This window comes from Dioszegia hungarica (assembly GCF_025882075.1).
Source record: "Dioszegia hungarica strain PDD-24b-2 chromosome Unknown MKK02contig_7, whole genome shotgun sequence".
Lineage (NCBI taxonomy): Eukaryota > Fungi > Basidiomycota > Tremellomycetes > Tremellales > Bulleribasidiaceae > Dioszegia > Dioszegia hungarica.
The window spans coordinates 665,914-692,362 of NW_026515769.1; the positions used below are offsets into that span (position 1 = coordinate 665,914).

At 57.6% G+C, this 26,449-nt stretch overlaps 10 protein-coding genes across 10 annotated transcripts; 4 read left to right on the forward strand and 6 right to left on the reverse strand.

Annotated features, from left to right (window-relative positions):
- Positions 1-229: 229 nt before the first annotated feature.
- On the reverse strand, positions 230-1,650 carry MKK02DRAFT_43370 (uncharacterized protein; the record flags this gene model as incomplete). The annotated part of the gene is made up of 4 exons (XM_053092389.1): positions 230-460; positions 506-755; positions 799-1,053; positions 1,097-1,650. The coding sequence occupies 4 exons, from the start codon at positions 1,648-1,650 to the stop codon at positions 230-232; spliced, it is 1,290 nt and encodes a 429-aa protein (XP_052947226.1).
- Positions 1,651-1,874: 224 nt separating this feature from the next.
- Positions 1,875-5,026, reverse strand: MKK02DRAFT_24256 (uncharacterized protein; the record flags this gene model as incomplete). The annotated part of the gene is made up of 5 exons (XM_053086865.1): positions 1,875-2,064; positions 2,164-2,545; positions 2,589-4,819; positions 4,861-4,940; positions 4,988-5,026. 5 exons carry the CDS (start codon positions 5,024-5,026, stop codon positions 1,875-1,877), a joined length of 2,922 nt encoding a protein of 973 aa, XP_052947227.1.
- A 373-nt stretch (positions 5,027-5,399) lies between these two features.
- MKK02DRAFT_32293 (uncharacterized protein) lies at positions 5,400-7,394 on the forward strand (the record flags this gene model as incomplete). The annotated part of the gene is made up of 11 exons (XM_053088479.1): positions 5,400-5,422; positions 5,471-5,481; positions 5,532-5,578; positions 5,644-5,729; positions 5,775-5,853; positions 5,896-5,978; positions 6,026-6,253; positions 6,300-6,530; positions 6,577-6,673; positions 6,716-7,190; positions 7,240-7,394. The coding sequence occupies 11 exons, from the start codon at positions 5,400-5,402 to the stop codon at positions 7,392-7,394; spliced, it is 1,515 nt and encodes a 504-aa protein (XP_052947228.1).
- A 237-nt stretch (positions 7,395-7,631) lies between these two features.
- On the reverse strand, positions 7,632-9,236 carry MKK02DRAFT_24086 (putative ubiquitin conjugating enzyme; the record flags this gene model as incomplete). The annotated part of the gene is made up of 7 exons (XM_053086839.1): positions 7,632-8,205; positions 8,266-8,322; positions 8,391-8,493; positions 8,595-8,661; positions 8,734-8,834; positions 8,917-8,977; positions 9,111-9,236. The coding sequence occupies 7 exons, from the start codon at positions 9,234-9,236 to the stop codon at positions 7,632-7,634; spliced, it is 1,089 nt and encodes a 362-aa protein (XP_052947229.1).
- Positions 9,237-9,469: 233 nt separating this feature from the next.
- MKK02DRAFT_43374 (uncharacterized protein) lies at positions 9,470-11,794 on the forward strand (the record flags this gene model as incomplete). The annotated part of the gene is made up of 6 exons (XM_053092390.1): positions 9,470-9,890; positions 9,946-11,039; positions 11,090-11,406; positions 11,451-11,496; positions 11,546-11,560; positions 11,612-11,794. The coding sequence occupies 6 exons, from the start codon at positions 9,470-9,472 to the stop codon at positions 11,792-11,794; spliced, it is 2,076 nt and encodes a 691-aa protein (XP_052947230.1).
- A 36-nt stretch (positions 11,795-11,830) lies between these two features.
- Positions 11,831-12,348, reverse strand: MKK02DRAFT_43375 (uncharacterized protein; the record flags this gene model as incomplete). The annotated part of the gene is made up of 4 exons (XM_053092391.1): positions 11,831-11,870; positions 11,920-12,178; positions 12,228-12,286; positions 12,344-12,348. 4 exons carry the CDS (start codon positions 12,346-12,348, stop codon positions 11,831-11,833), a joined length of 363 nt encoding a protein of 120 aa, XP_052947231.1.
- A 1,574-nt stretch (positions 12,349-13,922) lies between these two features.
- Positions 13,923-17,344, forward strand: MKK02DRAFT_43377 (uncharacterized protein; the record flags this gene model as incomplete). Its single annotated transcript, XM_053092392.1, has 19 exons — positions 13,923-13,983; positions 14,035-14,054; positions 14,107-14,246; positions 14,291-14,528; positions 14,561-15,075; positions 15,123-15,185; positions 15,237-15,454; positions 15,502-15,520; positions 15,566-15,689; positions 15,739-15,758; positions 15,806-15,945; positions 16,003-16,122; positions 16,168-16,209; positions 16,257-16,281; positions 16,327-16,468; positions 16,515-16,536; positions 16,579-17,039; positions 17,089-17,167; positions 17,211-17,344. 19 exons carry the CDS (start codon positions 13,923-13,925, stop codon positions 17,342-17,344), a joined length of 2,583 nt encoding a protein of 860 aa, XP_052947232.1.
- Positions 17,345-17,597: 253 nt separating this feature from the next.
- Positions 17,598-20,193, forward strand: MKK02DRAFT_23689 (uncharacterized protein; the record flags this gene model as incomplete). The annotated part of the gene is made up of 9 exons (XM_053086769.1): positions 17,598-17,736; positions 17,821-18,075; positions 18,123-18,316; positions 18,362-18,573; positions 18,619-19,168; positions 19,211-19,299; positions 19,348-19,594; positions 19,640-19,773; positions 19,815-20,193. 9 exons carry the CDS (start codon positions 17,598-17,600, stop codon positions 20,191-20,193), a joined length of 2,199 nt encoding a protein of 732 aa, XP_052947233.1.
- Positions 20,194-20,392: 199 nt separating this feature from the next.
- MKK02DRAFT_43379 (uncharacterized protein) lies at positions 20,393-21,851 on the reverse strand (the record flags this gene model as incomplete). The annotated part of the gene is made up of 3 exons (XM_053092393.1): positions 20,393-20,420; positions 20,471-21,772; positions 21,835-21,851. 3 exons carry the CDS (start codon positions 21,849-21,851, stop codon positions 20,393-20,395), a joined length of 1,347 nt encoding a protein of 448 aa, XP_052947234.1.
- Positions 21,852-22,264: 413 nt separating this feature from the next.
- MKK02DRAFT_24204 (Fusaric acid resistance protein family-domain-containing protein) lies at positions 22,265-26,055 on the reverse strand (the record flags this gene model as incomplete). The annotated part of the gene is given in 18 exon segments (XM_053086858.1): positions 22,265-22,348; positions 22,383-22,562; positions 22,595-22,664; positions 22,743-22,919; positions 22,953-23,111; positions 23,142-23,311; positions 23,344-23,464; positions 23,498-23,533; positions 23,568-23,594; positions 23,629-23,752; positions 23,786-23,986; positions 24,004-24,109; positions 24,141-24,204; positions 24,236-24,504; positions 24,536-25,044; positions 25,076-25,171; positions 25,203-25,461; positions 25,492-26,055. The coding sequence occupies 18 exon segments, from the start codon at positions 26,053-26,055 to the stop codon at positions 22,265-22,267; spliced, it is 3,216 nt and encodes a 1,071-aa protein (XP_052947235.1).
- Positions 26,056-26,449: the final 394 nt, after the last annotated feature.

Sequence of the window (26,449 nt, forward strand, 5' to 3'; positions counted from 1 at the left end):
CGCGGCGACGGCGGATATGGGTCAGGCGGGAGAAGTAAATACCTAATCTGACGATATATGCTGTTTGATCTGTACGAGCCGGACATTTATAGATGATGCAAACTTGTTGGAAATGTACCAGCCATTTTCCCGACTCCCTCACTGTCCCGCCTCGCACAGTCAAGTGCGTCAAGGGACACATCCTGACCTGATGGCTGATCAAGATCTTTTGAACCCATGTCCAACAAGTTCATCTCAGTACAGCAAATCCACCCCCTGCAGTACCCATTGCTGATCTGCCTCTTACCGAATACAAAAACCCAGCTTCGCTCAACCCCATGAACCCCTCTTCGACCCTCGGTTTCCGCTGTGCCGCATCGCTGTCCTCTGAATCGGGATCGTCAGACCTCGCCAGAGCCCCAAAGCTTAGTCTTGACGGCGACAGGGGTAAGCTTGTCGGTAAAGACGATTTCTGCATAAACTGAAGGTCAGCTTCTGCCCGATGTGAAGCGGGTTGCCAGCTCACCTGGACAGCCTGTCCCTGCACCAACGAATCCTCCATCTCTAGACTCAAGGCCCCCTTGCCCGGATCCCCACCCATAATCTTGACAGCCTCCCTTATGCCCCCGCCCTCGCTCGCTGGGTTCAAAAGAGCGAGATAAAAGTCCTCTTCCTTGCTGATCAGGCCGGCGCCGCCTCGTTTCTGAATTGCAGAGATCAGGATTTGTGCGGGATTAGGATGAGATACGAGCGATAGCAACATGTTGCCTTGTGATCTGATCATCAGTAGAGTCGCTGGAGGTCTGGATTGGGACTCACCGATCAACGACCATAGGCTCGCCCATGGGTTCTAGGCCAAACTCGACGCCCACGTCCAGCTTGTATGGGAGTGCTAGCCCAACCGCGCCTGTATTGTGGATTTTGTCATTCAGGAGGAGCGTGTGAGGCCGACCAGTGATGAAGGGCGTGGGCGCAGTGAGAAGGCCCGCCTTGACCGCATGTGGGAACTGAGCATCAAGAGCTCTCAACACCGGTCGAGGCGAGGCATCCGTCAAGAGCAGGATGGTCTGCGCGCTACCGATCAGCTGTACCCTCGGTGCGGTAAGGGGCGACTCACTCTACACCCTCGAGACCTTGGACCCTCTCATCCGCCGCTCCCGCATCCGCCTCCCAGGCCTCTCCCCACCCTCCCAGACCCGCGCCCCGTACATCCCCCAAATCGCCCATCTCCCCACCCTTCAGATCCTCCTTCCCCACTCCGTCCGGATGAGGCCTGTGCCATCGCCCCACCTCTACGGGCCGTCTCCCCGTCAGCGCTGTATGGAATACTGAGCCCCCATTCCGCGGGAAATGCGCAAGGGAGATGTACGGCTGGTTCTGCCCGGCTTGGACCGGTCGGGGATGCGAGAATGAGCCGATGGAGTTGGGCAGCCGTTGGAGGTGCGGAAGAAGCCCGGGGAGGGAGGGAAGGGTCGTACAGATGGTATAGAGCGTCAGGGAGTCGGTCGGGGCGGGGTTGGACGCGAGGTGTGAGGCCAAAAAGTCGGGCGTGGGCGAGAAGAGGGTGGAGGTGATTATGAACGGTCGAGCGCTTGATGTCGAGTAGGCTCGGTTTGCTAAGCTTCGACTTGGTGCTCTTTGGGCTAGCTGGATAGCACGGATCAGACCCATGGTGGCAGAGCGAGGCTGGGAGACCCAAGGCAAATGAAACAGTGCAAGAGGTGGTGCCGATCTCGAAATTTCAGCTGAAACCGTCATCACGATTTGAAACGCCTCCTCTGCAGCTTGTTCCCCTGATTGATATCGAGTACCTCGTCTACAAATCCGCCATCGATGCATCCCGCACGACTAGCCCAGACATCCTACAATGATGGCGTCATCTACCTATATACACACTACCACCTGGACCCCCCTCCACCGGCCGCACCTCCACGCGTCGACGAGGACGGCGGGGGTGTACCTCCACCTCCCGACGCACCACCTCGCGCAGCACTCCACTTGCCTCGACCGGGCTGGTAGACGCCCCGAGGTGGAGCATCGCCGTTCGCCGGTGTGGACGCGCCGTGCTTGGGTACGGGTGCGGGGCTGGACGGGATCGCGGGCGATTCGGACCGGGGAGTCGCAGCGGCCGGACGCGAAGGAGCGGGCGAGGAGGTACCGTTCGCCCGATATGGAGGGGCCGACGCGGATGGGGTAGGCGAGGCTGTACCGGTGCTGCCGCCCTGCTTGGCAGCGAGCTTGTCTCTCCATCCGCCAGCAGCGGCGGGTCGAACCAATGTAGGCTGGACACCTACAGCGGCGGGCGCTGGGGTGTGATTAACGGGTGCGGCCCGAACAGGCGCTCCTCCTCCAGCCGCACGAGCACGACGACGCTCTTCCGCCTCCTCTTCCCTCTGCCTCTGCTTCTTGGCCGCCTCTTCCGCCGCCGCCCGTTCCGCTTCCCGCTCCTTGCGCCTCTCCTCAGCCTTGGCGCTCGCCTCGGCCTGCCTCGCTTCAATCTCCGCCTTGGCCGCAGCCTCACGCGCAGCCTCCTCCTCGGCAGCCGCCGCCTCCGCTTCGGCACGTTCTGACAATCAGCAACACCCCAACCCAAAAGCCAAAAGACCTACCCTGTTCCTCCCTGGCTCTCCGCTCATCCTCTTCCTGCTCCTTTTGCCGCCTCGCCTTATCCTTCCTTCTCCTCTCCACCACCTTGGCCCTAAACTTCTCCTTTTCTTCCGCAATCTTGGCCTGAGCCGCCTCGCGCGCCTTTTCAAACTCTGCCGCATGCACACTCTCCACCTCCTTTCTCGCCTCCATGTAATCCGACAGCATCCGCCCCAATCTCTCCTTCAACCCCTTCTCGGCCGCCTGCCGCGCGATCGCCTCTTCCCTCGCGACCTTGTTGGCCTGCTCGTGCGCCACCTTATCATTCTCCTTTTGCCTCGTGTAGTCGTCCGCCAGCAGTGGTCGTTCCTCTTTACGCATGGCGCGCTCGAGGTGATCCACCCTTTTCCCAACAATCCTGAGCCGATCCGCCATCTCCCGCTTCTCCTTCTCCAGGTGCTGCACCTGGAGCGCAAGCACCTGGTTACTATCCAGATCCTCAATCTCCTTCATATCCACCTTGAGCGCACCCTTGGCCGCCAGACTCTCGGCGAGCTTCTTGGCCTCCTCGCGCCGAGTCGTCTCCATCTCCTTTTGCAGCCGGTCCTTTTCGGCCTGACGCGCATACTCCTTCTCCTTGCGCGTCGTCTCCTCGAGGAGCTGCTTGGCCTTTTCAGCCTTGGCGGTCGACTCCTCCTTGACTCGGCGGATATTGGCCTCCTCCAGCAGTTCCCGACGCTTGATGACGACCGCACGGCGGTGCTGGGCCGTCTTGCGCTCCTCCTCTGCCTGGGCAATGGCAGCGGCAAATGCGTCCGAGCGGGAGATGATGGGTGCGGGGTTGAGGTATTGCATTGTGTTGTAGAGACACACGGCAAGATTAGAAAGACGGTTGGTGTCGACGACGGGGGTGGTAAAGGTGAGGGATTGAGCGACGTGGTCGATCGACGCATTGATCTCGCCCCGGCTAGCCGAAGTCATGAGAAACTTTTCCAAGGACGGCATGTCCGTCTTCCACGCCGTCTCCTCGAACGGCTGGACGAGGCTGATGACGTGCGAAAGCGAAACCGTGTCGTAGACTTCCGAAAGACCGGTGAGGAGGCGAGAAAGCACAACCTCGCGGAGGGCAGGGAGGTACGGCTGGTACTCGGCCGGAAGGGACGAAATGACCGGTGCGAGAATCTTGGCCGCCTTGAGCGGCTGAAAGTCGACCTCGAGCGCATTGTAGATTTGGCGGATAGCGGGGTGGACCCGACGGAGATGCTTGGCCGCGGCGTCCTTGACGAGGGCGTCCCGAGTAGGCATCTTGGGGAGATTGAGCAGCGCAATCAAGCGCTGCTTGGTCTCGACATCCCCCAACGGCACCGCCAGCGCTGACAGCAAGACACACCCCGGCGCCTTGTCATTCGACATGCCCGCCCGTTCCGCATACTGCAGATACCGCGCCCATGCCGCCGCGTGAAACACGGCCGTCTGCTTTCCGCCCTCTGCCTTGAAGATTTGGGTCAACTTTTCGTAATAGTTGGCCATCATCGACGGCTTGGCCTGCTTTTTGCCGGCCACCAGCCCGTGCACATCCTCCACCGACCGGAACGCCTCCTGCCATAGCTCGAGCTCTACCGCCGTCTCGAGCTGCAGGAACCGAGTATCCAAATGCCGCGAGAGCGTCTCTGAGTCCGAGAGATTGATGGCGTGTTGCTGGTGACCGTACTTGCTGGCGTTTGCAAGATCCTTCCGGAGCCGCTGCTCGCACAGCCGCCGGAAATCCGTCTTGCGCTGGTGCACCTTGCAGAATTTGAACGCCCGGTGCGCAATAGACTGGTACACCAGCTCCAAGCGGTCATTGCCCTTGCAAATATCCAGCGAGGTGTCGTAGGCGTCGTAGCAAGCCTTTTGGGCCGGTCCGATCAGACGCCGCTCGATACGTTCCCGGTCGTTGGTGTTGTCGATGAACGTATCGAGGAGCATCGCCGATGGCTGGAGCGGGAGCTCATCGTCGACGGTAGGATTCTCCGGCAACGCCTCAACCTCCTTCTTGGCCGTCTCCGTAGCGCTCGTCAGGCGAGACTCGGCCTGGGCAATAAAGTGGTTGAGAACCGTCTCGACCGAAGCAACGTTGGTGGTCTGGACGGCGTTGCGGTAGGAGAGGAGAGCGAAGCGAGCGTGTGACCGGCGCTGGAGCTCGACGCATAGGTCGAGGAATTTGAGGACGATAGGTTCGAGGACCGAGACCGGGGTCATCTTGAAGCGTTTCCTAAAGGTCAGCTTGGTCCCGGTAGGTCGTGGAGAGCTTACGACTGGAACACCTCAAAGAGGTTCTCAAAGGCCTGCTCCCGCGAGGTGGCCGTGCCCAGAGCGAGCAGCTCTTCGGAGCGCTATGGGTCAGCTGTGCTCTATGCCTTGGGGGCAATTGCCAACGAACCTTGAGCGCATTTTCGGGTTTGATGTAAAGAGGCGGCATGTTGGGTGGGTATTCCTTTGATGTTGTAGGATGAGCAGACTACTCTCTTCCTCCCTCTATAGATAGCTGTGTATAGCTGTCTAGGGGATTTATCGATTGTTGTCGCTAGGTATGAGCTGTATAGGAGCTAGTAGAAATCTTGGAGATGGCTGAACGCGCTGTCTTTGTTCCCAGCCAAAGGGATAATCCCGTTAAATGCCGAGAGTGTGGCACTGAGGTCCGTGTGTCGCTGCAGCGGGCAGCTGGCTGCGGATCGGTTGCTTCACCGCGGTGAGGTCATCGCAGCGTTAACGTTGTTGCTGTGGCTGCACTGACTGCGTGGGACCATCATATAATCATCCATCTCATAGTTCAATCGCTCTCACAAGACACCATGTCGGCCTCCTTACAGCACTTGTAAGCTAATCCATCTACTCCCGACCTAGACTGAGCTGACCCCTCTAGCGGACGAGGAGGTGAGATATCGGTGCCCGTGCGCTGCTTCTGACAAAGTACTGACTGCCAGCTCTCCGAGTCGCAAAGAACTATACCAAGGGTTACACAGACACCCAGGTCAGCTCACAAGTCTACGAAAGCGCCATGCGCTTGGAAGATCAGCTTGAGCTGACACCTGGCAGACCAAGGTCCGGGATGCGACGTCGAACGATCCTTGGGGTCCATCCGGGACGCAAATGAACGAGGTTGCGCAGTTGACATACAATCAGTGAGCTTAGCACTGCTGTTGAAGCGATCCCAAGCTGACAAACAGGAATGACTTTGTGGAGATTATGGAGATGCTGGATAAGCGGCTGAACGATAAGGGCAAGAATTGGCGGCATGTCTTTAAGGTGAGCCTCACCTCGAGAATCTGGAGCTATACTGACAGTCAGGCGTTGACTCTGCTCGACTACTGTCTTCATGCCGGCTCAGAGAACGTCGTCATCTACTTCAAGGACAACATCTACATCATCAAGTGAGCTCAAATATCGGTGTACTGTCCCAAGCCGAGCTGACTCCCAGAACACTAAAGGAGTTTGTCTACACCGACGACGACGCAAAGGATGTCGGCTCAAACGTCCGTCAGAAGGCCAAGGATATCACCAACCTCTTGGCAGATGAGGATAGGCTTCGAGCGGAACGGCGGTCGAGGGGTGCGATGCGGGATCGGATGTTGGGGAATATCGCGGACTCGGGGTTGAAGGGTGAGGAGGACTACGGAGGACCCAGGCCAGCAGCGAGGGAGATCAAGTGAGCCATGTAGCCTGTATGATACGTGGGCCAAGCTGACATCTAGTCAACGTCCACCAAACCGACCATCCAACAACAACGAAGAGGACGACCTGCGGAAAGCTATCGAAGAGTCCAAGCGGATGATGGATGATGAAGCGACCCGGCGGAGTCGGGTGACGCAGGAAGAGGACGATCTTCGGCGGGCGATGCGAGAGTCTGAAGAGGACGAGGCGAGGCGGAAGCGAGAGAGGGTTGAGGCGAATCAGAAGGCGCTGTTTGACGATTCGAACAATCTGTGAGCTGACTCCCACGCTTGGTAGCGGGCATAGCTGACGATGCAGGCAATCCAACAATCAGTACACTCAGCAACCTCAGCAAATGGGTTTCGACAATGGATATGGCCAGCTACCACTTCAGCCCCAATTCACCTCGTACAATGTAAGCCAGCCCTCACAACTGCTTGCTCTAGCTGACATACAGCCCTTCCACATGCAGATGATGCAGCAAGAGCAGCAGCGGCTCCAGCAGGAGGAGTACATGCGGCAGCAAATGCTCCTGGAGCAACAGCGGCAGCAGGAGGAGTTTATGCGCCAGCAATACCTCCTCCAGCAGCAGCAGCAACAGCAGCAGCAGCAACAAGCACTCATGGCCCAACCTACCGGCTATCGCTCCAACAACCCCTTCGCACCCTCCACCTCCTTCCTCGGCGCCAACAATCCCGGCTCGTCCTTCACCCCTCAGCCCCAGCAGGCATCGAGCAGTTTTCTGCCTGTTCCAAGTATGCCCACACCCCAGCCTGAACCCCAGCAACAGCCGCAGCAGCAGCAGCAGCAGGCGAAACCGGCCTTCCAGGCTCCGGCGCGGAAAGACGATGGGCAGCATGCGGGGCTGGCGAATTTGTTGGCGAGGGGGAGAGAGGATGGGATGGATACGTTTGGGAATACCGGGAATCTGCGTATGTCCAGCTTCTGCAGCGCGAACAGGGACTATGGCTGATGGCTCAGGTGTACCGACCGGATCGGCGTTCCACCAGTCCAACAGACTACACGTCCAGCAGACCGGGTTCGGGGGAAACAACCCGTTCGGTCAGCCGCAACAGCAGGGCCAGCAACAGCAGCAGCAGCAGAAACCGGCCGAGCAGCCATTCTTCTCGATATAATACGTTTCTGTGTGTTGCGGGCGTGCCGAACCGACGCTTGGGTTTCTTGGTTCTTAGTAGTTTAGGGATGAGTTTGTATAGCATGAATGAAAACAGGAGCCACCCGACCGAGCTACTGACGTGCACGCGAAGGCATTTGACCTTGTTCGTGTGTATTGATGATTGAAGTACAAAGTAGATACTGCTACAACTCGACAAGACTGCTCCGAGCACAAGATTCCCCTCCGCTACGCTCTCCTATAGGTCCTCCCTCAACCACGATGTCGCCCCTTCGTCCCTTCCACCACCCACGACCGCCTTCCGCATGAGCAGCACCGCCAGCATCGAAACGCACGCAAAAATGAGCGCGTCGAGCCAGAGGGGCACGCCGCGCCTGTTTTGCTGTAACAGCGCCGGGAAGTGGGTAGTACTGGTCTGCTGAGGCTGTGCAGGGGAGGGCAGGGGTATAGTGGGCGTGGGTAATGGTTGAGGTTGGGGTGTATCGTGAGAGGATGATGGGGTAGGAATAGGTACCGAGTTTGGCGTAGAGCTGATCCCGACTGATCGTGGCTGCGGGACGTCCCTCTCCTCCTCTCCCTCCACATGCGGTATTGGCACGACAGAAGCGAGTGGGTCTTCCTCTCTCCATGGAACGTCAGGCTCCGGCTCTGGAAGCGTGAATGAAGAGACCAGAGGGCCTGCCGACGATATCGAGTATATCGGCGGTCGATGGGGCTCTTCCCTCCTGGTGTCGATCTCCGGCTGGAGCCCGTCCTCGTTCGTATCCAGTGGTCTCCCTCCAGCAGTTTCCGCAGTAGGATCTGATGCCTCGCTGCTAACTTGAAGCGCCGGTTCTGACTCGCTCGATGCCGCCTTGGTGACCTCGGATGACTCAGGGAGGAGCTCGCTATTCCGGCAAGCGCAAGTAGGGCAGACCCATTCTTTCGAGCTAATGCATCAGCTGAAGCTCCCTATCATTACGCTGTGGGGCAACTCAGTTCAAAGCGGCCAACTCACAGCTTGGCGAGCCGTTTCCGTTCTTCCTTTGAGGTGTCCAGCGCACCGATCGCGGACAACGCTTCACCGCCTTGCATCCAGAAGCTGCGGAGTCCGAGGATAGCTGATAGAGTCAGCATAAGGAGTGAAGGAGCTAGCGATTTGTCCGGACCGAAACGGAGGAGCAGGATGAGCCGAGAGATCAGGGTTGGCGAAAGAGCTTACCCGTTCGGACGCCCCATGCGGGCTGCCAGGACCCAGCGTGAAAGCTTGTCAAGCCATCGATACAAATCTAGGCCATCAGCTCCATCATGAGCTGCAGGTCGAACGACCAAAAGCGTCGGAGTGTGGGTGTGGGGCTCACCTTCTTGCCGAGCTCAAATCGACCATTCGGCGTCAAGAGGATGATGTCCGGTGCGGACATGGGGTAGCTCGGCGGGAGGAGTATACGCAGGTGATACAGACCTTGACAGTCAGCGTCTGGTATCGCGATTTATGCACGATGCGGAAGTGCCAGCTGGAGCTCTGGCGGTGAACAGAGACATACCTCCTTCAAACTCGCTCCCTTCTACCCCGCGCATGGTACAGTGCCACTCGAAGATATCAGTCTGGACAGTCAGCTCCGAATTCATCGCTGACCTGCTCATCTGCAGCTGTATGAAGAGAGCAGAGTCAACAGAGTGCCTATTAGCTGAACCTCCTCTGATGATGCGCAGGTCAGAAAGCAACGATATGACCCACCTCCAGCGGCGCAGCGACAAAGTCCCGCTCGGACGGGTCCGACAGCTCGTTCGCCTCCTGCATGATCCGCTTGACTGCTGTCGAGCGAAGATTGACCTTGGGTCTGGAAGAGCCTGCGGAGGACATCTCTGCCAGTATGGTACGGGTAAGAGATCGTACAGCTAGATGTATGACAAAGAGATGAAGAGATGCAACTTTCCTTTGTGGTCGCTCGACACTTCGACGTGGATCTGGACATGACGCGCTCGCCCGGAATAACGTTTCTCCGCCACTCAGAAAGTCAACACAAGCTGGTCGCTGCAACTGGACGCGTCCGCTTTTGCTCTTCGTCCCATCGTCTTTCGGTTCAGCTGCACATCATGCCACGCAAGTCATTAGCAGCTACAGTAGCTGCAGAGACCGCTCCATCCCCCAAATCCACCTCGCACTCTTCCAGAAAATCCCGCAAATCGCTCGCCCTAGCTACCGCACTGGACCCCTCCTCGCCTGACCCTATCGCCCCTTCCCCCGAAGTGGAGCTAGGCAGGTCCAGCCGGAAACGCGGCCGCAAGCACGTCGACGAGCCGGAGGACCTCGTCGGTGTTCTTGTAGAAAGTAACGGCGTTGCCCAGCCTCAGTCTAGTGGAGGCGCAGCGGAGCCAGGACAAGAGTTTACGCTAGAGCAGCAGCTGGAGGCGTGGCAGGACTTTGCGGCGGAGCATTATGAGATGGTAGAGCAGCTACCGTTGGAGCTGCATCGGAACTTCAGGCTGTTGAGGGAATTGGATGATGGGTGCATGGGTGAGTTAAGCGCCGAGAGAAGCGGAAGGGGGAGAGAAAGGGCTGATGTGGATAGCGCAAACGAGCAAGCTGGAGGAACAGATCCGGGCGTATATCTCGGCGAGGATGGAGCTGGTCAAGCGCTTCTCGGCGGTGGCGGATGCGATACAGCCCGCGGCGGATGTGGAACAACCTGTCGCTGAAGGGGGTGATGTTCAGGCAGCTGCTGCTGGGGCGGAAGGAGAGGGGATGGAGGTGGATGCGTTGGAAGAGGTGGCGCCGGCCCCAGACGCGGCAGGAAAGGCGATTGTTACCGATGGAGCGGGAAAGCCGGAGAAGGCGGACGGGGACGGGGATGCGGACAAGCAGACACGAGACGAGGGGGAAGTCGAGGCGGAGGACGAGGTCATGGCGGATGCACCTCCGGCGGTGACTTCAGCTCAGCCAGAAGTCGAGGCAAGGGTGGGTACGACGGAGACGGCCACGCTCACCTCGGACATGGCACCGGCTGTAGCCCCGGAGGATGGAGCAGCAACATTAAAGCCCACCGCTTCTGGGGAGGAAGAGCCCCTCGCCGGCAACATGCCACTCCCAGTGGCCGAGGCACCCGTGCAGAACACGTCGATCACAGCTGTCGACGAAGTTGCGCCTTCCGATCCGACCTCCGATGCGCCCTCTGCCGTCTCGACTGCATTCAATGATACTCCACTCTCCTCGGCCCGACTACCTCCCGCACCCCCCATGCCGAACCTCCCTCCCGACATGGGCGAGGTCGTACCAGATGGGGAGGGGGGACTGGTCGTCATCAGCTCGGAAGGCCTGCCGTCGTCTCTCTCGCCCAGAAATGGGTCGTCCCCTCCGGTTGAGCAGGCGGTGGGCTCGACGGAAGTCCGAGGCGCGTCAATAACGCAGGGTCCAGAGGAGCTCATCACGGCGGCAGAAGCCGCAGCGATGCCAACGGATACAGCCGCAGCCGCAGCCGCAGCCGCAGTCGCAGAGGATACGACAGCAGGGGCGGTGACAGCTGAGGCGCCTGCTTCCATGACCTTGAACCAGCTGCGTCCCGCTGAGCTGCCTTCGCGATATCTACCTGAGATCGGGCGGCTCGCGAGGGAGATCGTACGGAACTGTGAGGAGAAGGTTGCGCTGGCTGTAGGAGCTTACAACTCGGTACGTGTCTTACCATCCCTTTTATGATGACTTGCATGGCTGATATCCAGATCGATCGGCATATCCGCGCTCTTGACTCTGCCCTATCTGCACAGGAAACATCCCTCATCCTCGGCCTTCGACCAGACACCTTACCCTCGGCCGGGGTAGATCAAACCCTGAACCTGCCAGGGGATACCTCTGGCATCTCGCACGCAGCGGGAGCAGGGGATGACGAGGGGGCCATGGTATTAGGTCTGGGAGGTGGCGGCGGTACTGGCGGTCGAGGGGACAAGAGGCGCAAGAAGAAGGGGAAGAAGGTGGAGGCGGTACCGGAGGTGCCCGTAGAGGTGCCTGTGGTCGTACCGGAGTTTGAAGACGCTGATCCGTATGTCCCTCTGCCGCGGTGAGAAAGCGAAAGCTGATGAGCAGGAACGAGCCAAGGTATTGCTATTGCAACAGGGTATCTTTTGGCGATGTGAGTTCTTTTGGCTTGAGGATTTATGGCCCAGCGCTGACTTTGCTAGATGGTCGGATGCGATGTGAGCTCTGCCATGCGGCGATACGTCCGGAACAATTAGCTGACGCCTCAGAACGACGACTGTCCGATCGAGTGGTATCACCTCGCCTGCCTGGGCCTACAGGTCGCGCCTACGGGTAATTGGCTCTGCAACGAGTGCAAACCAAAGATAGGGCTCGGGATGGGCGGAGCGGGGACGGTCCAGCCTGGTAGAATGGAGAAGAAGGCGGGCAAGAAGCGGAAGCGCATAAAGTAGGGCTAATCTGTATATGGTGCATCATCTATATGTAAACTAAGCGAGCTTCTTTCCTCTTTGGAAACCTTTCCTCTCTCTGATCTGTCAGCTGCACGCCCAGCTTCCTGTTGGAACTGTAAACGGACGGAGTGGGCACGGCGCTGCTCAAACCGGACGCCTCGGCATTCTGCCCCGTCTTGAACGCCTCGGGGTGCGCTCCGATCGTCTTGGCCCCTCTCTCGAATGCGCGCTGTGTCGACGCAATATACTCATCCCTGCTCGGCGCGGGCCTATCTGTCTTGACCGACAGCTTGCCATCTACCATCGTCACGCCGCGCTTCTTGAGGTCGGATTTGGTTTGTTCGGAGGAAGAGGACAGGAGGCCGGAGATGCGGATCACGGCGTCTAGGCTATTAGCTGTAGTCACTAAAGGGGAGGAGACACAGTAGCTCACAGACGACACCGAGGAAGATGAGGAGTGGGAGGGCCGAGGTGATTGTATTCCATATTGAACTGAGGGTCAGCTTTGGCATGGCGGACCTTCTCGACTCCGGACATTGTGAAGCTCACGCCATCATGGACCGTGTGGCTGAGCTAGCGGCTGTCGTTCGTCTGGCTGTGCTGAGTAGTGGAAGATATTGTATGGTTGACCGTCAGTTGCCAGCAGCTGCAGCTTCGAAACGCGTGAGCGGAAGCAGATTTGTTTACCCCGAGGAATGTGGCGGATTGGGGTTGTGGTCGAGTGCCGAGGGAGGGCCATGAACTTTCTGCTGGTGGCGGTGGCGAAGCGAGGGGACTCGTCATAAGAAAGGGCAACTTGAGGCATCGGGGACAAGACTCTAACTTCAGCAGAACCTTTCGAAGATCGGACAGCTAGAATCAGATGCCTCCCGCTGGGCCCCGGTCGGCCGTACTGATCGTAAATGCCGCAGTTGAGCTTGTATCAGCTAACCACTTGCTCCCATGATGAATTCGGTGAGCGCACCGCGCAAGCTCATCAAGCGTGCGGTATCGTATGCGAAGACAGCAAGAGGAAGATCAATTTCTATTGGGAACTCATTCGCCACCGGGTGGCAAATTCTGTCCACACCAGCTACAGCTGTTCACGACGGGGCTGGTCGCCTGTCTCGATTCTCTGCCTCAAAAGAAAACTCCGCTATTACCGATACTCGCGTATGAGCAGTCCACCAGTAAGGGTGAAACATGGTACTCAACAGGGATCTTTCGGAAACCTCATCTCTCCCAACATCATCGAGCCTGGTCTCACATCCTCCCAACAACTACGGATACACCTCGGCATCTCGGATCCCTACATCTACAACTACATCTATCGATCCGTATCTCCACTCTCGGTCTCGGACACGGATACGGATACGGAACTCGGACACGGCGGAACGGAGGACGGACCACACAACTACGGAACTCTCGGACCTCGGACCTCGGACCAACGGAACTTCGGAATATTCCCGAGCCAAGTCTCCATCGGCGATATTAAGCCAAAACATCTATAAACATACCGGTGGTGCGGTAGACCAGATCAACAAACATCCTCAGGATCAAAAAGCGGAAAGGCGGAAAACAACATCAAGGCGGAAAGGGAAAGGCGGAACGGAACAACTACAAAGATATCTACCAGACATCCAACAACATCTTTTTGTTATCGGGCATGTCTTCGAAGCATGATGATCAAGTCACAGACATAAAAGTGTCTGCATATGCTCCCCCGGCTCCGGTCGATACAGCCTGTTGTGATCTCTTGTGCCGGCGCCGATGTGCGGACTGCCCAGGATAGGTCAAGTCAAAGTCTGCCCCTTCTGTGCCGCTGAAGTACGATGATTCCGGTGAAAGTCTATCTTTGACCGCCATCTTCGCGCCCTGCATGTCAGCTATCCCCCCAGTCCGTCCTCTCCCATATGACCCAGAGGCTCAGCTTCGACCACTCTCGCCAACAGAGTGACCATCACACCACGTGGGCTCGGCGAAGGCGGCGTGTTACGGCAGAGCAGGAGGAGGTCCGGGCCGGGGCGGACTTCCCTTGCTGCCTCTTTGCTGCTTTTGCACCTTTTCGTCATTCAGCGAGCATAGAGCTCGAAGCGATCTATCAACAGGCCCCTCTACGACGGCAGACTGGTCACGTATGGAGGCCAAGATGGAGCACGCACTCGGTGGGGACGCGGCGGGGCAGGAGGACGAGAATAAGAAGGATGGAAGTGAGTTGCCTCTTGACCTCCTCTTACGGTCCGGCCGCTGACTCTGACCAGGTGTGCCAGGTAATGCTTGTGTAAGTATCGGTTGGATACTTGAGTTACTGGCGTGTGACTGATGATTCCCAGGACTATTGCCGGCGCCTCAAGATGAAGTGTTTGGGGAAGGAGAATCCGCCATGCCAGCGGTGTCGGGGAGCGAAGAAGCCATGTACCTTCGGTGCAGAAGCCAAGGTCAAGCAGCCTTCCGGGACTCAAGCCATTGATAAGTGCGTCATCATACCTGATTACCTGGCACTAGCTTACCTAGCAGGCGCCTGCAAGGACTCGAAGATCAAATGGGATGGATTCAGTCGTCTCTCCAAGCGATGATTCATAACCAGCAAGCGATGGGTATGGGCGGTATGCCAGGAGCTATGCGAGGACCTGGTCCTCCCGGCTCCGCAATGCCTCAGCAGCCATGGCCGCCGAGTCAACCTACACCGATGACCGCAGCTATGCCTTATCCGCCTCATACCTATCCGGCGTTGCCTGGCATGATGAACCAGACCGTGAGTGATACTTTCGATAGAGCTGACCCAAGCCTCCCATGTTCAATCCCTCCCCGACCTCGTATCCTGCCCAAGCCTCGCCTTTCCAGTCCAGACCTTCAGGCAGTCAGACCGCATTACCGCCCCGACCGCCATCTCCCCGAGTGAGACCACGCCATCCCCTCGAGACCCCCGACGAGAACACCGATGCCTCACCCGACATCCCCCTTCGCTCGCTCGCGTCCCGACTAGAAGTCGCGCGTCTTGTCGCAGACGGGCATGTGCTATCTGCCGAGGACGAGCATGGACGGGAACCATTGTCCCGCCAAATGTCTCCATCTCCGGACGCGGTATCATTCGGACACGAGCCAGACGGACGACCTGTCAAGCGGGCCCGCTTCGAAAGCGATGCGTCAGCGAAGAGCGGCAAGTCGGCGACTGGAGCAGTGAAGCCGAAAGGTCTAAGACAGGCGATGCCGACGCAAAAGGGGGATCTGGCGAGGGCATTCAACGATCCGGTGGATATGGGGATGTGCTCGGATGAAGAGGGGAGGAAGCTGGTTGATCTGTAAGCGAACCTACCTGGACTAGAGCGGGAGTAATGCTGACGCTTAGATTTTTCTCGGCCTGCCATCCCTTCATCCCAGTCTACGACCCGAACATCGATACGTGGGACAGGTACGCACATTCCACACGATATACCCATAGTGATCAGAGCTGACACTTCAGCCTGCGTCACCGATCCCCATTCTCCGTCTCCGTCCTCATGCTCGTTGGCAAGCATGTTGAAGACGCTGGGGGACCACCGAGCGCGCTGCAATTGAGGTGCAAAGAGCACGCCGAGCTTATCGGGAAGAGTACAGTCTTCTCGCCAGTCGCGAATGTCGAGGCGGTTCAGGCGTTGATGGTGCTGAGCTGCTGGGGAGATACGGTATGGAGACCGGGACGTGAGTCTAGCCCGATCTTGATAAACGAGAATCCGCTGACTCTGTAGATCTCGCTTTCAGCATTGCGTAAGCTAGCCGAATGACCTAGATGAGCTGTAACTGATATGATAGGGTGGACATGGGCCTGTATCGATGCCTTCCTTATCTGGCCGAGACTGGCATGGGCGCTGGGAAAGACCCGCAGAGCCTGGAAGAAGAGCGTAGTCTGGTCATAGGTGCCAGGGTATGGATAGCTGTGAGTTATGCGACGCAAAGCTGTATGCGACAATCAGCTGATCTCTTAGCTGTTCAAGCTGCGTTACGAGTAAGCAGAACCTGCAGAGCATTGCAGGTTGCAAACTGACCTTGCAGAATGGCATACAATCATGGCCGGCCAGTTCTTATGACCGACGACGATACGCTCATGTTTGCGCGCAAGTTTTTGGAACATCCGCTATCCTGCCCGTCTGATAGCCGTTTGGTGGCTAGTTGCGAGTTACTAGCACTACGACGTATGTTTAACAGCCATCAGTAATTCGAAGCGCCTGCGAAGCTAGCTGACGTGATAGTCTCGCTGCATCAGCCGTTATCGTATCGCCCCTCAGTACCAGTTGTCAACTTGGACGCCAAGCTCGTCGAGGCTGACCGGGATGTCGAGGATTGGTTCAGGTACTGGGATAGCTTCTACGGTGCGTCGTTACTTCTCGGCTAGAAGCTTAGCTGATATACGGAAGAGTCGCACGGTCTGCCTATTGGTCACTTCTTGAGGGAATCATGTGAGTCCACTTCCGCAGAGCAGCGCGCTTTGAGGCTGACCTTCCAGTGATCAGTCAAATGTGTCACGCTATGTAAGCTCGATAATGCATCGCTCATAGCTCAGCTGACAAATATAGCTTGTACGCAAATATGCGCGTCCTGCACACCGTCAAAGATCGAAAGTCGGCTGCGGCGCTACCGGAACACAGACGGAGCCGGGTGGAGGATGCTGTACGAGCTGCACAGAGGTTGATTGACATGACTCTGCGTGGGAAACAGGTGAGTCATCTTTTTTTCCCGTAAGATCATATCGCTGATGATGCAGTACAAGACCACATTTATCTACGGTATGTTCTCCGCGCTTATCTTGAGATATAGCTGATCCGAAGCCAATCACTACCAGCACGTCGGCGTCGCCTTTACCGCTCGGACACTTATCCGCCTCGCCTCGCTCTTTCCGGACATCGTTGACCTGCGACAGGCTAGCCGAGACCTCGAACAGCTCGTTTCCCTTCTTAGCCAAGTACCTGGATTCCAGACAGGCCAGATGATCGAAGAGGTCCTGCGCCGTGCTCGGCGGAAAAGGGTCCTTCCACCACTATCAAAACCCCCATCACCCAGGATGGGCCATCAGCGCCTGCACGGAGTGGCCGCCGGGGTCGGGCAACATGGGATGGGGCAGTACAGTAGCGACCGGACGTCTTTGGGCGGAGGCTATAATCCCGCCGAACAGCAAGCTGGCATGGGGACTGGGTATAGTCCGGATGTGGGCAGTGTCGACAGTCAGCCGATGTTTGACTTTGGACTTGCAGAGGAGTTACTGGCTGGGCCAGTCGCTGCGATCCCAGGTGTAAGTCCTCTCACCCTCCGCTGTGGCGAGCATGAACTGGATCCAGCAGGCTTCCGTTCAAACGACCGACCCGGGCGTCATGGACCCCCTATTTGACCCGAATCTCTGGTTCTCTTTCTTCCCTAACGGTAGGTCTTGGCTTCTCCGACTTTGGCCGGGCTGACTCTCCAGCTGCTGCAGAGTTTGGTGGCGGGCAAGGAGGAGCGGGACAAACGCACGGCGCCTTGAACGAACAGCAGAGATTCGAAGCTGGTGCGACGGACCCTTTTGCGTTCAATGGGAATGGGGACGCTCCGCTTTGGTGAGGGAGCTAGGCCGAGTCCTTGATGTATGTTTTGCTCGACATATTTCCTGCTAGATCTTGAGCTAGTCGGCAGCACATGAAAGCATACCAACTCCTGTCTTGCAGACCATGAGCTGCACCGCGCCGAAGATCGAGAAAGCAAGCGCGACTGGTGCTGACGTAACGACGAAATTTGCACCTGCATGCGAGATTTCGCTGGGCACACCTCTTCAGATCAACATTCACTATATACTCTACCGTACTCTATCGCTACGATGGTCTCCCTCACAGAGGTCAAGCTGCTCACGCTGCTCAATGTCACAGCGATCAAAAAGCCGTTCGAGATGGACGTTCCCGGCGGACATCGCGGCTCGCCAGCTCTCGGAGGTCGGTCCGCTTCTGCCAGCACCAGCAGTCCAGCGCCGACTGCTGCCAGTCCAGCTACGTCCAAGGCGAAAGCATCAAAGGGTGTCGCGAGCCCAGCTATGAAGAAGGGAGAGGCGGGCGCGAATGGGGAGAAGACCAAGCGACGCAAGAGTGTCGTGTTCGGCGGTGAGGTCGGACCGAGTGGGAGTACATTTGCGGGGAAGCGAAAGCGGGCTGGAGGTGATATGGGCGTGGAAGTGGAAGATGGGCCTAGCAAGAAGAATACCGCTCAGGCGAATGGGAACGGGCATGCGGAGGTCAGGGCCAAAGCGGCGGGCTTGGAGGTGGAAGAGGAGATGTCGGAGGATGAAGGCAAGGGGCGAGCAGGTAAGTGTCTCCCTTCCTTGGATGGTCTTACGGGACTGACCGTCCAGTCAAGCACGACACTTTCAGCACCCACTTTGCCGAAGCTCCACCCCAGCTTACAGATGAGGCCATCGCGCAAGCGGATGAGGGCAACTGGAGCGTCGACCGGAAGCTGCTGTCAGGCTTTGGGCGAGTAGCCGAGCTGCAACCTGGTCGCCAGACTGAAGGATCAACGGCGTCTTCTTCTTCATCCCTTACTACTGTAAGTAATGCTTCTTACAAGACACCGCAGCCAGACGCTGACCAGAAGATCACCCCATCACTCATGTCACAAATCGGAGAATCAGCTACCGACGATCCGCTATTCTCGACTGCTCTTTCACAACTCGGGACCTACAAGGATATCTACCTGCACTCCCTCGACGGCGAGGCAGAGGGAACCGAGAAGAAGCTCTTTGGTGAGCAGAAGGAGGCTATGCGGAAGGCGGCTGTGGTCCACGCCTTGAATCATGTCCTGAAGTAGGTTGCCCAGCGCCATACCTCGACCACCGCGCTGACTCGCAGAACCCGCCGAAAGATCATCCGCAACAATGAGAAGCTTGCCCACGCTGCCGCTGCCGGACCAAACGCTGCTATCCCCGACTCACCTCGCGATCAATCCTTCACCCGACCCAAGGTCCTGCTCCTCCTACCCCTCCGCTCCATCGCCCTGCACTACCTCACCGCCCACCTCCTCCCACTCGCCCCGCCCGGCACACAAATAGAAAATCAACGACCCTTTATCAACTCTTTCTCCATCCCCTCAGACTCTACCGACCCCCTCGCGTCCACCTCCGCCGTCTCGCAATTCCCCATCGACCACCTCGTCAACTTCCGCGGCAACTCGGACGACAACTTCCGATTCGGTATCAAAATCACCCGCAAGGCATGGCGTATTGTCATGATGCCCGCCAACGAGGCCAAGTTGATGGACTGCGATATCCTCATTGGAAGTCCGCTGGGCTTTAAGATGATGGCTGAGAAGGAGGGGTCGACGGATCTGCTGGGGAGTTTGGAGATTGTGGTGGCGGATTCGCTGGACGTCATGATGATGCAGAATTGGGACCATGTTCAAGTAGGTTTGCAGTGTTGAAGTTACCGACTTTGAGCTGACTAGCAGTACCTGTTCCAGCACATGAGCCTTGTTCCGGAGAGTCCACACGGGTGTGACTTTTCCCGCGTCAAGCCTTGGTACCTGGACAAACAGTGAGCTAGTCCCGCTACGAACATTTCGGGCATAGCTGATACCTTCAGAGCCAAGTACATTCGTCAGACCATCCTGCTATCCCGCTACGACTCGCCCGAGGCTCGCGCGCTCTTCTCGCATCAGTGCCACAATCTCGCCGGGAAGGTGAGGACGGAGAAGGCGGATTATGAGGGCGTGATGACGCGCGTACGGGAGGGTGTCAAGCAGACCTTCGAGCGGGTGGATATGGATTTAAAGGGAGGAGAGGGGGCGGTAGAGGAGGTTGAGAAGCGGTTGGCGTTCTTCACGAAGAAGGTGAGTTGGCGGCAAGTCGATAAATGTCCAAAGCTGACCTCGTAGACCATCCCAGCCCTTCTCCGATCTGCTGTCTCGCGTCAAAACACCCTCATCATCATCCCGTCCTACTTTGACTTTGTCCGAATCACCCACTTCCTCCGCAAGAACCAGCTCATCTCCTTCGCAGCCATCTCAGAGTGAGTCCCGCCTCAGGTCCTCGGACTCTGCTGATTTACAGATACTCCTCCAACTCTGAAATCTCCCGCGCCCGAACCCTCTTCTTCAAAGGCAAGAAGCCTTTCCTGCTCATGACGGAACGATTCCACTTCTACCGGCGATACCGTATCCGAGGCGCCAAGACTATTGTCTGGTATCAGCCACCAGAGCACGCCCAGTTCTACTCGGAGACGCTCGAGACGCCGTTCTTGCCGTCTCAAGGTGGGGGCGCGGCTGCATCAGGGGCGAGCGAGGATGGGGAGGCGGAGGTAGATGAGGGGGAAGTCAGCGCGAGGGTGCTCTGGAGCAAGTTTGATAAACTCAGACTGGAAAGGATCGTGGGTGGAGCGAATTGGAGAAGGATGATCGGAAGTGGGGAGGGTAAGGCCGAATTCTTATAGGTATGACATTGGCTGAAGTAGCTGGCGCATTGAAGCTCCTAGCTTTCAAAGGCTGACGTGACCGGCACTGTTTTCACGGTCCCGTCCAACTGACTATTCACGAGCCGAAGATGATGCATGGTGGTATAACGGAAACTGATACGACGATTATGGTACGCGCGCCTGATCGCTCTCTGTTCGTCCACTGATTATCAACGCGTCAAGGCGCTTGCTCCCCCCTTGAGTTACTGATTGATCAGCTGGAAGTCACACAATTCTTCTCCAACAGGCGACTTACCTCGAGCGGTCCAGTGCTGCTCGAACCGGGCCGTAGGGAGGATACCCGAGGTGTGGACGGAGATGATTGTGGGCGAAAGCCGGATAAGGATGGGGCTGCCTTAGCGGGGCTGGGGAAGGGCAGAAGACACTCGAGGCGGCGTCGGGCTCCTTGGCGATCGTCGAGGGGTCCGGAAAAGGCGCCGGCGGAGCAGGGAGGTCGCGCGGGAGAGTCGGCGGCGCGACACGCACGGCGGCCAGCTCCTGCTCCAGCGCCTTGATCTTCTCCCTCAAGTCCATCTCCACCTTGACCGACCGCCTCCCTATCACGTCTCCGTCCGCCGTCTCCGCCGTAGGCTCGACAGCCGCGACCTCAGCGGTGCCTGAGGCGGCTGGAGCGGATCCCACCGACCGCCGCCAAGTCGGCGCAGCTTCGCTTGGTTTTTCGACTCGAGACCGAGGAGCCTTTGCCGCCAAAGCGTCCTGCTGCCTCTGGAGTGAGTCCGCCATGTCCTTGATGACAAGGAACTGGGCGTCCAGTCGAGCCCGCTGCTGGTCCGCCTCCTGCCGGCTCGCGGCCAGCGCAGCCTGGAACTCCAGCTTCTGCTTGTCTGCCTCCTCCCGAATAGCCGCGAGACCTGCCTCGAACCCCTTCTTCTGCTCTTCCGCCTCCATCCGAGTCTTTTTGCGGGCAGACTGGAGTCCTATCACTCTGAAAACTGCGCAATTGTCCTCCCCCCGGTCCACCCTAGCCTCCAGCGTCGCGATATCGTTTTCCGCCTGGCTCATCCGCCCGCCCATCTCTTCCTCGTGTCTCAGCGTCTGCTCCGACAGGGCTGCCCCGTACGCCTGGACCTGCCACCTCAATTCCGCCCGGATCTGATCGTCGATGTGACCTAAGTCCTCGTCGCGTCGCGGAGGACGGAGTGGAGACCGGAGGAGTCTGATGATGGCTTGGAAGTGGGGCCTCCTGTCGGGAAACCGACGCCCGTTCTCCTCCTCCGCGAGGATGGTCCCGCTCTCGACCGCGTCCACTACGGCGATGTAGTCCCGATTCAGCGAGACGACGGCCCGGATTGCCCCGAGAAGGCTCAGTGTCGGCTCGAAGCCGGTATTCATGGAGTGCATTGAGATTGCGGCCAGATTTACGGAGCGGAGTGACCTTTCAAGTGAGGTGAGCGTTACCGGCGCTCGCGGGTGAGGGCCGTCCGCGCCGTCCGCTGGCAGGTGTGAGCGAAAGTGTTCCGAGAGTGTGGCGCTTCGAGTCCAGAGGTCGCTGATGTCGGCGTCGGTGGGAGGGAGGGGATCACGGGGCGATGGGGGCCTTTGGCTCATCAGCTGTGGCACACGGTTGACGGCGAACGGCGAACGGAAGCTGCAACTCACCAGCCAGATGGAGACATTGTGGACAGATCAGCTCTCTGATGGGGCAGAGGTCTTCGGGGGGACAGGATGACTCTAGCGCTTGGTGATGGTTGAAGAGAACCTCAGATGGAGAGGCGGTGCTGGGTGAGACTTGAGCAAGTGGTCGGATCCAGGTGCAACAAAGCTTGACGACCAAGGCGGAGCAAACCTTCTTACCTTGACTCGGCAACGGAGCACCGAGCGGAAGTGTGTGTTATTGCCCCTCGCCCGCGCCGGGCACACATGTCATCAGGATTAGGTTAGTGTCAGGCACACCAAGCGTGGGCGCCCGTTTCCCTATGCGATTGCGGACAGGACCAGCGGCGCGAGATCGAGCTGATAAGAGCGCTCAGCTCTCAGCATAGCATATACGTAGACCAAGAGATGAAGTACATGCCGAAGCTACAAGATGCTACACCGGCGTGTACGTCTGACCAATCACCCCGAACGTATCCTGCATCATCTCCCCCAGATATCCCAATTCCGCAATCACTTCCTAATCATTAGCTCCATACATCCGCTAGACGTACCTGCATCGCCAGCGCATATGCAAAGTACAGCAGGTGCTTGTTCCCGCCTCTGGCTGAGCGGCGCTTGACGACGTCTAGCTCCCTGATAGCCGCGACGAGCCGTTGGCGATTCAGCTCTGCGGGTGGCAGATAGGGCGGAAGGGGTGTTCGGAGCTTGAAGCCTGCTGAGATGGTGTACAGCTGTCGTCAGTCGACTCGAGGATAAGACGTACATAGAGGATGACACTGCCGGTCATTTCGATCCGCTCTTTACTGACGTGCGCGTCGAACTCGGTTCTGACACTCTGAAAGTGAGCTTGAGTCAGATCTGAGGTCTCACCTTGCTCCTGAACATCAGCTCTGTCCTCTTTAGGTACTCACCACTCGCTCCGAGTCGTCACGCAGCGCATGCTATGTAGCCTATCCAGCATCCGCTCCAGACTTAGCAGTACCTCGCTATAGAATGACGTCGGGAACGGGCCCTTCAGGCGAGGCTCATTCTTCGTCAGTACGAGGAGGTCCCGCAGGGTCGTCAGCTGCGATTGGAGATGTAGCTCCCTGGATGTCAGCTTGGTCGTGGCGCGGACTTACATGGCAAGTAATTGCTGAACAGAAGCTGTAAGATGTGGATGGGCGATCTTTGATCCAGCGACCAACGGCGTCTCTTCGGTATGACCATTGGACTCGGCGATATCTTGGTTGTTGGCGTCGACAAGGCGAGAGTAGAGATATGACAAGTCGACACAAAGACTACATCAGCAAGGCCAAAGTGGGACTTACTCGCTGATCCCCATCCGCAACTCTCGTCTCGCTGTATATGGCCACCAGTATCGCGAGACCACAGCAGCCCAAAGCGCGCCGATGATGACTGTTCCTGAGCGGTATATCGCCACTCGCCAGACCGAGTAGTTGCGCTCGCGCGAGTTGTACGCGTATAGGCAGGTAAGATTCTGAGGTCAGCTCAAACCTAACGTCGGCTTACGTAGGCAAGTAGGGTGAAGCGACCGGTCTGAGCATGATCTGGGATCTGGGTGACGATGTAAAAGCAGGGTATGGAGAATAGGAAGCCGGCCATTGGGAGTAGAATGGCATTTTGAGGGAACCTGAGGTCAGCTCAATCATCAAGGTTGACTCACAGATGATATACGATAACGCCGACGAGGGCGCCGATACTAATGATCAGCTGATGCCTCGGCGAGCACTCACAATGTCCCAGCACACCGGTAAAACGACCTAAACATCAGCTACGGCTTGGTTTAACACTCACATAGCATTGGTCTGACCCAGTGTTGGGTTGTTAACGGAGAAGAAGGCGATCAACGCCCATTCTCCCCGGAACTCGAGGAACCAGTATCTCCCCCATTCGGTGTACGCGGGAGCGGCAAGTATAGCTGTCATCAGCCTAGGTCACTACCTAAACCCACCTCCTCCGATCCAGATCTTGATGGAATAGCGGATCTCGGGCTGCCTCAGCCATTCTCCAAATGCCCACCATCGCTGGCGCAGTCGAGCGTACAGTGACACCTGGCGCAACGGAGAGGTGGTGTCCGTTTTGGCGCGGGGGAAGACTGGCGCTTGCAGCTTTGACGGATCTATCGGGACAAGATTTTCAGGCGTCAGCCAGGCTCAAGCTTAGACCTACGAAGCTGCTGATACAGGAAAGTACGCCTGGGCTGTTGACGGCGCTGGCCGAATGGCAAGACAGACCGAATATGGTCCAGCACGGAAGGGGTCTCGGTATGTACGATCTGGAATTAGCGAGACCGGACATCCACTCACCTCGATGACGGTATCCAGCAGAAACAGCATTTCCCTTGCGAACTCTTCGAATGTGAAGAGAAAGCTACAGTCAGCTTCGCCAGGGAATTACTCACAAGTAGATCAGGAACACAGTCTCATTTGGCCCATCAACGATCTCCCCGATAGCTGGCAAGTCCTCGTCTTCGCTGTCGTCCCGCTCGTTTTGGTATACGCCTTGTTCCCTCCGTGGCCCGGCGTAGAGACGCTTAATTGCCGAGCTGGATGTGTGGGAGAAGGTAGCGAGCGAAGTCGTCAGGCGCTGACGAGTTGCGGGAAGGTCGACATTCAGGTTGCTTGCGCGTGTCAAGACCTTGACCGCCTCGAGTGCTTCATCGCAGCATGCCTGACATCAGCTCTGCCAAAGGCGGACTCACATTGAGATCATTCATCTCGTCCCCCGCCATCTCGCGGAAACGCATGAGCAGCTTCGCACTCTGGGCCAGCTCTGCATCATCCGCAGATGTGCTATCCATCTTCTCCTCGTCCAAGTTCAGCTTCCCCTCTCGAACTGCTCTGATGAGACTTTCCTGCAGCTTGGTCGAGCTTCTCATTCCGCTGATGTGCTGAGCGAGGCGAGCGAGACTGCCGATTGCCGCGTCGTACAGCTTGAGCTTGCGCCCACGGACGCGAGGGTCAAGGACCCGCTCGTGCTTTGCCTCGGCCAGGTCCGCTTTGAGCGTTTTGAATGCCTTGGCGTGGTCTGTGATGGCTTGTCGGAGGGAGGTCTGGGTGGATTTGAGGATATGCTGCTCGAACAGGAATGTGGAGGTGAGGAGGTCGAGAAGAGTGGAGAAGGATGTGAGGGAGCGGGAGATTGAGTTTTGGAGTCGAGTCGTAGCGGTGGTGGGGAAGACGACAAAGCAGATGATATTGGAGATGATCACTAAGGTCAGCTCGGTAAGGTGTGTGCTCACCTCCAAACATGACAATCAACAGTATCTCGACCAGCTTTGGCATGTTGCCCTCCTTGATGACTACCGAAAAGATCGTGACCGCTGCCATAGAGCAACCTGATCTCAGCACGGTCGGACTTTTTCTCACCAGAATTGAAACTGGGATTCCCGACCCAGATCTTTGCCCAGGCAAGCACGCCCATGCTTCCTCCGATGTACAGAAAGTTGACGACCCAGTCGCCTGTCTCGCTGATCCAGTCCCACTTGTCTCCTAGACTTGGCGAAAAGTGGTCGAATAGTTGGACCGTGTACATGGACAATATGCACATCATGACCGCGAAGAGCATGAGGATGGAGGCGTAACGGTCGGCGAGGAGCATATTTCCGGCTGATTTGGCGGGGTGAAACTACATCAGCTAGACCAGGGCGTAGCTTACATAGACAACGATGGTAGCGACCATATGGGCCGAGTAGGCAGGCTTAGGGCGGACCCGTCCATGAGCGTCCTCTTGAGTCCCGGTGGACAGTATACGAGCGAGTTCGGGGATGAAGGTGAATAGTGAACCGATGAGATAGGCAATACAGCACTTTGTGACGGCGACTGTAGCAGGAGATGGTGGCCAGACTCTGGACCACTGAGAGATATCTACATCAGCTCGGTTGGGCGCAGAACGTACCGACTGGAGGCGAGGCCTTTGGAACTCTATTTGCGGATGGGTTCCTGGGAAGAAGAGGACGGCGCTCAGCGATGCGCTGAGGTTCCTCCAGGATGCGCTGAGGTTCCTCCAGGACCTCCTCGATTCCTCTCGCACTTGTCTGAGGTGGTCTGTAGAATTCTTCGAGACCGGACATGGCAGGAGGGGACGACGAGATTTGTCCGGTGATATTGCTCTCGGCGTCCGCCGCAACAGGTCTTGGGCGGATAGTAGTAGCGGATGAGATGGAGCGGTGCGAGCGGATCGTCGAATAGCTAGAGGCTGACCTTGGGAGCATGCTCCCATCCTCTCCCTCGTCGTCCCCTTCCACCATCTCCCTCAAAAGACGCCAATTATCGTCGGCCTCTGGTTTTGCTCTTGGTCTCGCCCAGCTCGGCGGCCGCAGACCGCCGTCATGGTCCGAACCGCTGACGCCTCTTGCTGAGGGATAGAGCGAGTGAGGGCGACCTCTGGGCCTAGATAAGAAGCCATCGCGGTCGGAGAAGGAGGTCGAGTGCGCTGCTGAAGGGACGGGTGCGGTCGAGCGGAGCTGTGGATGCGAGCGTACTTTGCTCGGGCCTGGGCTGTCGATGGGTATTGGAGCGGGCATTTTTGGGGCTACAGCGGCCCTCTGCCTATGATAGATATGGTCCGATAGATCATAACAGACTGAAGCTTAGGTAGGGACTGTTTCATGGTC